Genomic DNA, 12,822 nt, shown 5'->3' on the forward strand with positions numbered 1-12,822 from the left:
TTTCTAATGCAAATTTGAAATAAATAATATTCTGAAACCAATCTATCTGTTAAATAAATATCTGTGTGCTTATTGCCATTTACTAAACAGAATTGTCTAAAATTAAAGCTTATCTGACCATCATATTTGAGAAGAAACTCCTAAGCAACAAATGCAGGGGTCAGTCCTTACACCCTTTCAGATCTTCGTGCCATTTGGATTTCTAGATTTATGTCATCATTGAGTTCGTCCCTACAAGGTTGCATGTACTGTAGTCCTCTGACAGTATACCAGAAATGACACTGGTACTGCCATGCCCTTAATTTAAGAGAAAAGGCAAGAAGAAATTTGTGCGCAGGAAAGTAAACCGCCACTGGTGACCAAACAGAACTCATGTGATGCAGTCTCTCATCCATCCTTTTCCATCTGGCAGCTTTTTTTCATAGTTGTAACAGAGCATTTTGATGTGGAGATAAATGCAATATAAATTTAGCATTAGACTTATTTCCAGGGATAATCAGAAAGTAGGTGGGTTAAGAAAGAGGAAGCCATTATTTCAACATAAGTCTTCAGTTCAAAAGTACATACGATACAGACAAGACATACAAAGTATTGGACAATACACTGAATTATGCTTTGTCATTTCCTTTAAAACATCTGTTAATATTAACTAATTTTAAAAATAACTCCCTATCAGACTTTAAATCCAAGATATCAGCAGAACATATCCGGAATTATTGTAAGAGTATAAAGGCCACTTGCAAAAATTACTGTTATTTTGCTAAGTGGCATTCCAGACGTTCATAACAGGCATCAGGCTGCTCATGACTTTCTGTTACTCTTAGGGATACAGAGCATGTCCTAAGGCCCATGGATTGAAGACAATATGAGAGGTAGTCAGGTCTGGATCAGGTGTGCTCTAACTCATGGGTGCAGTTTTCCAGTTTTGCAACACCAGTGCTTCATGTGGCACAGGCAGTCTCTGCGTGTGACACATGACAGATTGGGAAGGGGTCAGGCAAGACAGCAGAGCATAGGACAGGGAGCAGAAAGTGCAGCAGGAGATCAGGCAGGGAGCAAAGGAGGAGCTTGGGCAGGGAGCACAGATTAGGGAGCAGAAAGCAAAGCAGCAGATTGGGCAGAGGAAGAGGGTTGGGATGGCACTTGGGGAGGGCATCGGGCTAATTTGTGGCAAGCCTGCACAAAAGGTGGGCACCAACTGCTCTAATTCACTCAGAGTGCTAGGAGGATTGAATGAGGAAGGAACTTGAGGGCTTTAATGTGCATTATCTTATTTTAATGTACTTGAGGGCTTCAATGCGCATTATCTTACTTTAATGTGCATTAAAGCATCGCTTAAAAACCTGTGCTTTTTACTTAATGCAGATTAAAATAGGCTAATGTACATTAAGCATAATTTAAAAACCGTGTTCTTTAGTCCATGCACATTAAGCCAGGCTCATGTGCATTTTCCTAGTACCTCGTGAGGCTCCTACACACATGCACCGAGCCTGCTCCAATGCACTGTAAATCCAGTATGTTGGAGCAGACTCAGTTAATTGAGTCTGCTGGAGCCCAGAAATTGCCAGGCTCCAGCAGCCTTCCGCCTCATGTGTATCAGCATGGCCACCTGTCCCCACAGTGAAAAAATGGCAGTAGGGCGCTTTGAAATAAAACACATTTGATGAGCTTTAGTTCAAAGCACCCCTCTGCCATTTTTTCAGTGCAGGGACACATGGCAATGCTGATACACATGACACATGGGTGCTTTTAGTTAGGGCAGTTTGCTAATTAAAGCTCCTGGTGCCCTGCCATATCTGGAGCAGGTGGAAAAATGCCCCATGTTCCTAGTATCTCACAATGAAGGTAGTAGATTTAATGCGCATTAAAGCGCCTTAATGCACGTGTAGACACACCCTAGCAAGTGTACGGGAGGGGCTCAGGGAGGACAGGAGGATGCAGCCCTAGGGGGTCTATCCTGAGGAGAGAAGGGGAAGGGCAGGGCAGAGAAGGGGGCAGGGCACATGGAAGGAGGGGCTGGAGGAAGCCCAAGTGCAGATGAAGAGGGGAGAGCGAAGAGAGGGTGAGCCCCCAGAGAGCCCGTCGGGGCAGCGGGCAGGCTGTGCAGGGCTCGGAGCAGGCAGAGGAGCTCAAAGGGGCAGCGGCAGCGCGACAGGACTGATACCAGTCCCGCTCAGCACACGGAACAGAAGAGGGGGCGGGGCAGCATGGCGAGACACGCCCACTTTGGGCTCGGGGGCGGAGCCGCTCCTCGGGAAAAGCTGGGGAGCGGGGCGGCCTCCGTTCGAGCGTGGAGAAATTTGCCCCTCGCCAGTGCCTGTAGGGAAGGGGGCGTGGCCTGGGCTCTTCCACGCCTCTCATTGGCGGAACGGACCGGCGGCCGCGGGAAAGCTGCGCAGTCCCCAGCGCACTCCAGCATGTTTTGCGAGCGGGCGGTAGAGCTGGTCCGGGAGCTGCGGCGCGCCACCGACGGCAGCCTGCCTGCCTTCAGCGTGAGCCCCGCGCCGCCCCGCTCCGCCCTGCCTGTGTCGCGGGGACGTCGGCCTGCGAGCGGGAGCGGGCGGAACGGTCCTGCTGCCCCCGTAGGCGGCTCCGGCCTAGGTGGCTTCCTCGTGGTCTGTGTTGTCAGGGTTGGCAGTAGTGTGTAGAGCTTAGATGATGGCTGTATGGGGGGAAGGGGGGGTGTATGGGGCTGACGCTGCCTCAGGCAGGGGGTTGGATGAGATACCCTCTGGAGGTACCTTCCAGCCCTACTTCTGGGCAATTCTTTGACTCCTTCCCCAGACCTCCCGTGCCAATGTCAGGGTTTCACTTCTTGTCGCTTCTGTTTTTTTACATAAAAAGAGGCAGATTGCAGCAACCTAGCATCTTTTAGAGCAGAGTCATAGAGAAGTAGGCCTGGAAGGGACATCTGGAGGTCATCTAGTCCAGCCCCCTGCCTGAAGCAGGATCAGCAAAGTCCAAACCATCCTGCTTAAACCATAATCTAAACTCTACATAAGACTGTTGTCAGACCTGGCCCAACATAGATGTGCCACAGGTAGAACAGGGGAGCCACAGTGGCCAACATCCTGCCTCTATGAAATGTTGTCAGTGTATGAGGTCCTGGGTAGGACCACACCGCTTGCTGCAGAGGAAGGCAAAAGCCCCATAGCCCATACCACTCTGATCCTGGGGTAAAAATCCTTCCTGACCCCAAATATGGTGATCAGGCTGTTAATGTGGCAGCTACAAGTGCATGTGGCCTGTGAGTAGTTAAATTTTATCTTGTGAGGGCTTCTCAGCACTGCTGCTGCTGGAGATGCTACATTGTTGTGGCTGTCCCTCCTTCCACAGGCACACTCCTTTGTCTACTGCCAAATTCTGGGTCTTCAGTCACTGTTGGCTGGTTGGTGTAAACCGTCCAGCATAACAGTACAGGAAGGATGGTGCCCAAACATCTGCCTTGCCTGTTTTCTCATCAGCCTTTCAAGATTTTTAATTGTTTCAGATAATACTGACTTGGGTTATGTCACTTTAAGTCTCTCCAGAGTTGGAGGAGATCAGAACCCTTCTGGAACTGAAGTCTCTTGTTTATTTTTTTTAAGCATTTTATTTGAGTTTTCAGGTTAACCTGTCTGTGAAAGAGCACAGTGGATATAATCTATACGATCAAAGCTGATTGTTATGTCAAAACATCTGCTGAAACCCTGCTTTTTGTCTTGTAGGAGGATGGAATCCGACAAGTTCTCGAGGAGATGAAAGCTTTATATGAACAGAACCAGGCTGATGTGTAAGTGCAGTTGCCTGAGTAGACAGCTGTCTACCCAGAGAAAAAAGGTGATGCATTTAACTTAGAAATGCCAAAGAAGAGCATCTTTGTTTTGTCATATGCATTAAAGGAGATCTACAGAGGTTATTTGAGTTTGTTCTTTGTTTGTGATTTTTAGATATTTTTTTTTTTAAAGGTTCTTAAAATACAACATGCAAAAACAAAACAATATGCAAGGGGCAGGAACGATCATTCTTTACTGTCATGATGGAGCCTTCTGATGGCAACCCTGGAGTTGTAAATTAGAAACCCCTTGTTTAATTGAAGGGACCAGGAATCTAATCTTAAACAATTGGTTTAACGGGTTAACCAGGCAGTTTTGTTCAAAATAACACTTTAAAAATAGTTTGGCATGGTGTGGATTAAAATATCTCCCACTCAGTCCTGTGTATCGGTGTGAAAGCCACTTGTCTGGTCACCTGTAGAGGAGTTGCTCAGTTGTGCAAGTCCATGTAGGCATGGAAAGGAGCCTCCCCCAATACAGGAAAGAAGTATCACCGTTCACAGAAAGATGCAGTTTTACTTGTATTTAAAATATCTCTGAAATTCAGCCAAGCCTGTGTATCGGGTTGAAAAGCAGAGTGGTCTGTTAATTATTTGGCAGTTCTTTTTTTGTGAATGTTTTCAAAGAGATAAAAATCTCCCAATGCAGGTAAAACTAGTTTTGAGAACATACAAAACTGCAAACTGGTTGACAGGGTCAAGAGAAGCTGAGTGCTCATATTTACACGCAGGTTCAAAAGTATGAGGGGGAAAAAAGAATGTGGACCAAAAGAAAAATTGCAGCAGTCTAATACGGATGAGGACTTGCCATTTATTACCTGCTCCATATTAACTGTCTCTTGCCTCAGGGTAGGTGGAAGCAAAACTAGTAGCTTAGCTCTTTTTTGGCGGGGGGGTCTAAGCTGCCCCATTTTCTCTTTCACTTGCTGCAGTGTAAGAAATGGATAGACAGTTACCACAGAACAGCTGATAAGTGAGTCCCTGCTCCCCCCTCCCATTAACTTGCGGTCTTGTTTTCCTCTCCATAATTGCAGAGAGATTCCAAATTCAAACTGCATCTGCATCTTGCATAAATATAGCTTGGAAGGGGTGAAGGGTCTAGGGAAGGAATATCTTTTTGACTAAATATGTTATCAATATAACATGACATCCTTTTTTTGCCTTTAACCAGAAACGAAGCAAAATCGGGACGAGGCAACTTGATCTCGACAATCAAGTTTCGTCATTGTTCTCTCTTGCGTAATCGTCGATGCGTTGTTGCCTATCTGTAAGTTTCCTAGTGGCAGGCATGGTGCACAGTAACCACCTCTGACCAGAGTATAGTCTGTATATGGAATCTCTAAGCAGCAGCAAACTGAAGAGGTGTCACTAGCATTTTTTGTTTACAGTTTCTTGGAAGTTTTTGAGGCTTGATGTTCAGAGGTCTTTGAGCACCCATGACTCCAGCTCACATCACTGGCCCCCATGCGTGTTTAAAATGGAGCATCAAGAATCAGAGGCCACTCGAAAATATTAACCTCCATATTTTTTTCACAGTTCTTAAATAATGCCCCCTCCTGAATATATTTATCTAGATGGGTATCTGAGCATGCTACCAATGAGGGTTAAAATGAGTAGAGGGATGTCTCTGCTTTCCCTTCCTCTGCCAAGGCTTTGTTTTTGTTCAAGTGTATGATTTTAGTGAGGCTGTGGAAGGAGCAACTAAGTTCTGCATTTCATTGTGAAGACCCAAAGCTAGTGTCAGTCAGAAGTGCAGTCCCCATTCTTTGTAAGGTTAGTGTTGCCTTGTCATGAAGGGAGTGCCTCTCATGTCTTGTGAACTCTTCCAGGTATGACCGGCTGCTTCGGATCCGAGCACTTCGGTGGGAATATGGCAGCGTCTTGCCAAATGCCCTCCGATTCCACATGTCAGCAGAAGAAGTAAGCTGGCTTGGTTGTAAACTTTGACGTATGGCTAACAGACTCAAAACAGAATGGAGGTTTTCTTGGGAGGATTTGGGAGGTCGTGGAAATTATTTATTTTCTCTGCAAAATCTAAATGCTTTAAATGGCAGTCTGTGAATACATGTGCTCTCTGCTGCTCTTCAGGGCTCAACATCCAGCTGTTGAGTGCTTAGTAACTTACAGGTAGTGCTCAGCACCACTCAAGGTCCTCCAATTTCATAAAGCCTGTCCTACTGTTACCAGTAGCCACAGGTAGCATGTCTCTGCATAGTAATCTTGGTTGCCTTTAACAGGTGATTGTCCAACAGAGCCGTTAATGCTGTTACCATTGAATAGCCTGGGATGAATCTGAACTATATTGGGTCTAGCAGGTTGGCTTTGCTTAGTTGAGTTTATACTTGCCCCTGACTTCCCCAGCCTCTTGTTGAGGAAACAAAGGGTGGACATTGAGCAGTGATAATAGATGACATCCAATTCAGCAGGGGCAGGCAGCTTTGTTCTTGTTTGTGCTATTGTATGTTTGAAGAGGGAGGAGACTCTTACTGAATGAGGCACTTTCTCTTTTGCCTTGACATATAGTCCAAAGACTTGATTTGAAACTATTTGACTAACCAGAATGGCAGGGGTTTCCTATTTGCAGGTTTTGTGCAGAGCCTGCATTGGATATCCAGTATTTTCAATGGTGTAAGTGTGCTGAATTTAGGGATTCAACATGTACTCTGGGTGGTAGATACAGGGTGCATCTGCACGTGTAAATAATCCGTGAGCAGTTTACTCTAGAGTAAACTGTCCCAGGCACGCATCTACATGTGCAGGGATGCAGGAGCAGATTTGTTGGTCCTAGCGGCAGACTGCTCGCTGCAGCCCTTCACTGGGCCCCTGCAGCAGCCAAAGGCAGCTGTAGGCTCCCCCTGGCTTCTAGCCCAGGGGCCAAGAGACCATTGTCTCCTGGCAGGGGCTGGGACATTGCTCTCTGCCTCTAAGACAGGGGTGTCCAACCTTTTTGAACGTGGGGCTGGATAACGAACTTTTTATCACCCAGCGGGCCGGCAAGCCATATTCAAAGACCTCACCGGAAGTGGTATCACATCAGGAAGTGATGTCACATGACCTTTGACACCAATGAAGTTGCAGGAAGTGACAATGAAATCGGTCTAAATAACCAGTTCAAAACTCTCCCTCTATAGCATCCACCTCTGCCACTGTTCGGGACAGGATACTGAGCTAGATGGGCCATGGGGCTGACCAAGCATGGCACTTTTTATGCTCTTATGTTCTTTGGCTGAGCTTCCAAACTATGGCTGAGGTTTGCAAAAAGGGGTGGATAGGCATGTTACGAAGTTGTCGTAAAAGATTTGGAGCCCTCTAAATCCCATTCACTTTAATGGAAGTTGGCCTTCTGACTCAGCTTTGAAAATCTCAGCCCAAGGTGCCAACCAAATAAGTCAAAAGATGCACTGCATAGAAATGCAAAATATATATGTGGAGCTCTCCAAGCATTTTACAAACATGAAACGAACCTCAGGATGAGCCCAGCCAGAGGAGCAGGGGCTCAGCTGCACTTTCCCCCTACCTGCGCTGGTCAGTCCTGAGCGGCACACGGCTCTGCTGCCGCTTCTGCTGGCTGGTGCTGACCCAGGCGGGTCTGTCCCATCTGGAGCAGCACGCAGCTGAAGCTGGCTTCCCATGTGCTACTGGGGATGGGAGGAGCCTGGCCGGGTCTGCACCAGCCAGCAGAAGTGGCAGTAGAGCCATGTGCCACTCAGGACTGACGGGCACAGGCAGGGGGAAAATGCAGCTGAGCCCCCGCTGCTCTAGCCAGGCTCGTCGTGTCCTGAGTGGCACATGGCTCCGCTGCTGCTTCTGCTGGCCGGTGCCAACCCGGCCGGGCTCCTCCCGTCCCCAGCAGCATGTGGGAAGCCAGCTTCAGCTGCATGCTGCTTTTCCTGGCTGGTGGTGACCCGGCTGGGTCCATCCCATTTAGAGCACCACATGGTTGAAGCCAGCTTCCCACAAGCTGCTGGGGACGGGTGGAGCCCAGCCAGGTCTGCACTGACCAGCAGAAGCGGCAGCGGAGCTGTGTGCCACTTGGGACGGGACAAGCCCGGCCGGAGCAGCAGGGGCTCAGCTGCATTTTCCCCCTGCCTGCACCAGTCAGTCCCGAGTGGCAGAAGGCTCCGCCGCCTCTTCTGCTGGCCAGTGCCAACCCGGCCAGGCTCCTCCTGGCCCCAGCAGCACGTGGGAATCTGGCTTCAGCCGCGTGCTGCTCCGGGTGCGACAGACCCGCCCGGGTCAGCACCAGCTAGCAGAGGTGGCGGTGGAGCTGTGTGCCGCTCGGGACTGACCAGCGCAGGTAGGGGGAAAATGCAGCTGAGCCCCTGCTGCTCCGGCTGGGCTCATCCTCTCCCGAGTGGCACTGGCTACTCCTCTTCCCACACACACCACGTGGGCAATGTCAAGCTGACGCAGTGCGTGTGGGAACCTTGTCCCTTCCCCAGCCCTTCAGCAGCCATTAGGAAGCTGCTGAGGGGCCGGGGGAGGGACAAGGGGTGGGAACGAAAGTAAACTCTTTACTTTCGTTTCCCGTTGCAGCACCGCGGGCCACAGAAAACAGCTTGGCAGGCCGCAGGGCGGCCCGTGGGCCATATGTTGGACAAGCCTGCTCTAAGAGGTGTCTGCTTTCGGGTGGGCTCTGCTACCAGAGCCCAGGTGGAGACAATGTTCCCCTGCCCCAGCAGCAGGGAGCTCCCAGCTCTCACTCTGCAATTGTGGGGCCTGAGCTGGGAGTTCCTTCTTTCCCCAGTGCTGGCTCCGCGGTTGTGGGGCTGGCCTGGGAGAGAAGGATCTCCCACCTGTGCCCTGAGAGAAGGATTGTCCCCACCTGGGCCCTGGTGACAGAGCCCACCACAGCAGCAGGCAGCTCCTGGGGGCAGGGAGCAATCCTGCCCCTTGCTGGCCAGCTGACCAGGAGCACATTTGCTCTTGGTTGGGTGTCTACACATGCACTACTGTGCAGTAAATAATCTCAAGTAAATTTGCTACTTGCATTTGCAGGTAGCAAATTTACTTTCATTTAGACCCAATTACTGTGCAGTAGGTGTCTGCACACGTAGATGCTGATGCTTACTGCACACCTGTAGTTGCTTCTAATCTTGAGTAAAGCATCTTGTATAGACGTGCCCACAGGCTACAACACAGGAAAGTGTTATTTGCATTTGTTAAATGGTTATAAGACATCAATCCCTGCCTCTTTCTCTGAATCCTGCCTGTTGTAACCTCATGCAGACACTGAGCATTTAGAAATTAAAAGCTGGTTTCTGTATCCTGCATCTAGTGTGGCTTTCATCTGTCACTGTATTTGATGAAAATCTTTATAGATAATTACTCTGCAAATTTTTGTCAAGACATCTAATTGCTCTTCAAGTGTGAATACACTGAATTCCCTGAGGGAACAGGCAGATATAATCATTACTTTTCAGAGTAGAGGAAATGGAGGTAGGGAGCATGAACACATGTCCCATTGTATTTGGTTTGCCCATGTGAGTCTTTGCCAGTATTGCAGTAATGCAAGCTATACAGTTTCGAATGCTGTCTTCCTGCACATTGCCTGCAATCATGGCTTTTGAAAGCAAGTGTTTGGTTCCATCGGATGTTCTTATATCTACAGATGGAGTGGTTCAATCGATATAAAAAGTCTCTGGCTACCTACATGAGGTCTTTGGGAGGCGAAGAAGGTCTGGACCTTACACAGGACATGAAACCTCCCAAAAGCTTGTACATTGAAGTAAGTATGAATTTGGGATCATTCATTACTTTTTTGTGAAAACATGTATTGCTGAGACAGAATGACTGACTGAACCACAAAAATAATTTGTACCAGGCAACATCCACCCACAACTTGGCAGCTGAGGCAGTGTTTCAGCATACATAGTAGAGCACCAAGTTCTGCCCCTTCTACTAATAAATACTACATCTGTGTGCCCAACAACCTCTTCCTCATCACCCCCAGCTCTGAGGACTTGGACTGCCCCTTCTGTAGGACATTCTGACATTTCTCCAGGAAGCAGGAGAAGTTTCTGATTCAGCAGTTAGAATTAATGGTTCTTATAAAATGAAATGCACAGGAGATTGGTTGGGACCAATTCAACTTTGGATTTCAGCTTCTCTTTATACATTTAACAGTGGCATTTAATTATTTAAATGAATGTATACGTTTGAAATTGGTGTTCTATTTGATTTATTTAAATATAGAACGTCATGCAAATGGATGTTGTTTCAAGGCCAGTTATTGAAATGCTCTGTTCTGTGGAGATTAGAATGATATACATTTTAGTTGAAATGTCTACAGATTTGTGTCAAATCACTGTTTTCTGGTGGGGGAAGGAGGAAATACTGTTAGAAGACTTTTGACTAGCCTTGCTGGAATCCCTTCCCTTTGCTTTTTCCACCTTGACAGGAGACTCCAGACGCTTGGTTTCCTTCAATAAATGTTACATAAGTAGATGCATAGAGAATTGGCATCAGCAGAAGAGGCAGAACAAGGGAGCTGACCTACAATTAAGCTGAAGCTGCTTGGTTTTGTATCATCTCCCTGCGCTAGGTTGGGATGAATGCCTCTGTATCTAACACTGTCCTGGTGACCTGTGCTGAGGAGCTAGGAATTTAACAGTTTCATCCCTGGATTCCTTGTGCTATGAGACTTCTCTCCTTCCTCCTTTTTAGGTTCGATGCTTGAAAGATTATGGAGAATTTGAGATTGAAGATGGCACAACAATTCTGCTGAAGAAGAACAGCCAGGTATCCTATGACAAGGGAGCAGGCCTATCATGGAGCCAGAACCAAAGCTTAGAGACATAGCAACTAGCTAGGGCAATCACGCATCTGCCCACGGAGGGTGGGGTTCTTTCAGTACACCTTCCCTTGATGCTGTCCCTTTAATTCTTTTCCCGTGGCTAGACCTATTTACTTCACTACAGCACAGAAGTACATGCAATGGGTAGTGATTTTTTTTTTTTTTTTCTGGCAGAGTTGAGACATTAGTGGCTATAGTTTGAGCTGCCACGTGGCACAGTGCTATGGGTCTGGTTAAAACATAACAGGGGCAAGGGCTCAGCTTCCTCACAAGCCCTAGTGCCTCTCCTCTGTGCTCCAGTAATGTTGTGTGAGAAGGTGGTTAAAGTTAAAATGCATGGTTTCTACCTTGAACTGCAAACAAGCTTCTTTCTTTCTCTTTCAGCACTTTTTACCACGATGGAAGTGTGAACAGCTGATCAGACAAGGCATCCTGGAGCATGTTTTGTCCTAGCTGGACCCACCACCCATCTCTAAGAAGGAGTCGGACATGTTTTAACGTGATTTTTAACAGTGACAGCCATGTGTCTGCATTCTGCTTTGAAACTCACTCCAAAGCACACCCCTCACCTGTTATTAGGAGATGTGCAGTATCTCTTTACTGAATATCCAAGCAGAAGTATTTTTCAGCATTTTAAACAGATGCCAACTGGTAGCCTAGCAAACTTCAAGTCCAGGTGGTATCAGGAACTTCTTCTGCCCGATTCCTCTGACTACTGTGTGATTTTTTTTTACAAGTGCATCTTGTGTTTTATCAAGTTCTGTGCAGTGGGGGAGGCATGAAACTGGCTGACATGCCCAGTGGGGTCAGATGTACAGTGAAGCATCTGAAAGCACTGAGAACAATTTCTCCCACATCTTCCAGAGTTGTCATAGAGTATGTACCAATTTTATACTGAGACTTACCTTTAAACTGCCTTTTACAATAGAACAGAGAGGATGTTTCTTGTAGACAGATTTGTTATGTTGTATCCATTACAAATATACTTCCTACTACATCTATTTGCCTCCAGGGTCTTTTGTGAGGAAGTCTCACCTGAGACTGTTGCAGGCATGCCACTGCAATCTGAATGGGAATGAACTCTTGGATACAAAGAGCTGGGACAGGTTCTTGGCCCAGGCCAAGACATCCTCAGAATCTGACTAGAACACCCCCTTCCTGCTCTCTTTCTCTACAAAATTGTTGCCCAGCTCCAGTATTTGGGATCCACAACCTTAGAATAAGCCTTTTGGGCTCTTTCATACTGGGTCATCTCTGTGAGCTCCATGGCCCACAACCACCACAGCAGTCCCAAGGCCAGGGACTAGATTTCCTGGCTGCCATGGAGGCCTGCAGGGTTCTATCCCTTACTTTTAAGAGTGGTTCTGGGCTGTCGCATTGTGTTGCAGGGAGAGAGAGCCTGGCTTCAGCCATTCTAGTTCTATTTACAGCTGTGCTGTCAGATCATTGCCAGCTGCAAAGCAATTCCAGCAACTGCAATTAACTATGCTGTTAGGCTGGAGAAGTATGCCCAGGCATTAATGAGGTACAAGAAAAATGTTCTCAGGCCAAGGGGCAATACGCTGATGAAACAATGCATCTGAGGATCTGCCTTTGTGCAGAGCCACTGCAGTCCTCTCACATCAGTTGTTGAAGATGTACTACCTGGGATATTTACTCCATTTCTGATGTCAGAAATGGGTCTGGCCTATTGAGCAAAATCAATCTTCACACGCATCTCTTCTGGCGATTACTGTTGGATACAAAGGCCAGTGGGCACAAAACTGGCCCCAGAAGAGTATATTTATGGGAGTATATTTAGGTCCGCCTTGTAGTGATAAAAGTTATAATCCAGAAATACTCTCTAAATTAGACAAGCAAGAAAGTGGGGATTTGAGAGGTAGTTCTTTAGTTACGGAGGAGGTAGAGATGAAAACAACAGGTGTGTCCATTGTCCCACAACTAAGGTGTTTAATTCTTTCATTCATGTACGACTGTCTTTATTGAAAATTTTCATCACTATACGTCTGATCTCTATTGACTGGAGGCCATCGGACAATAGGGAGTTTCATGGCTATTGTAAGCCTGAGCTCATCCCCTGTTGGGGCACTGGTCTGCCCTGCAGTGGAGGGAAGCACTGTTCCTACAGGAAGGTATGAGGCTGTGGAGTTACCTCCTCCTGCCTCTCTGGCTTTGTCCCCATGATTCTTTATTCCCAGCAATCCATGGATTG

General features: G+C 47.3%; 1 protein-coding gene across 2 annotated transcripts; it reads left to right on the forward strand.

Moving 5' to 3' along the window:
- The first annotated feature begins 2,349 nt into the window (after nucleotides 1–2,349).
- GINS1 (GINS complex subunit 1) lies at nucleotides 2,350–11,609 on the forward strand. 2 transcript variants are annotated; one of them, XM_006259244.4, is made up of 7 exons: nucleotides 2,350–2,492; nucleotides 3,708–3,772; nucleotides 4,986–5,081; nucleotides 5,644–5,734; nucleotides 9,426–9,542; nucleotides 10,481–10,555; nucleotides 10,995–11,609. In XM_006259244.4, exons 1-7 carry the CDS (start codon nucleotides 2,418–2,420, stop codon nucleotides 11,061–11,063), a joined length of 588 nt encoding a protein of 195 aa, XP_006259306.1. In that variant the 5' UTR covers nucleotides 2,350–2,417; the 3' UTR covers nucleotides 11,064–11,609. The 2 variants fall into 2 exon arrangements, with proteins under 2 accessions (XP_006259306.1, XP_006259307.1); XM_006259245.4 differs by lacking the exon at nucleotides 2,350–2,492 and adding an exon at nucleotides 2,499–2,601.
- The last annotated feature ends 1,213 nt before the right edge of the window (nucleotides 11,610–12,822 follow it).

This window comes from Alligator mississippiensis, chromosome 1 (assembly GCF_030867095.1).
Source record: "Alligator mississippiensis isolate rAllMis1 chromosome 1, rAllMis1, whole genome shotgun sequence".
NCBI lineage: Eukaryota > Metazoa > Chordata > Crocodylia > Alligatoridae > Alligator > Alligator mississippiensis.

What these genes read in the sequence shown, in the direction of transcription:
- GINS1 (XM_006259244.4), top strand. Translation starts at nt 2,418, where the DNA reads ATGTTTTGCGAGCGGGCGGTAGAGCTGGTCCGGGAGCTGCGGCGCGCC. An exon ending in GCAGCCTGCCTGCCTTCAGC is followed by an intron (nt 2,493 to 3,707) that starts GTGAGCCCCGCG and finishes TTTGTCTTGTAG; the next exon opens with GAGGATGGAATCCGACAAGT. An exon ending in CCAAAAGCTTGTACATTGAA is followed by an intron (nt 9,543 to 10,480) that starts GTAAGTATGAAT and finishes CCTCCTTTTTAG; the next exon opens with GTTCGATGCTTGAAAGATTA.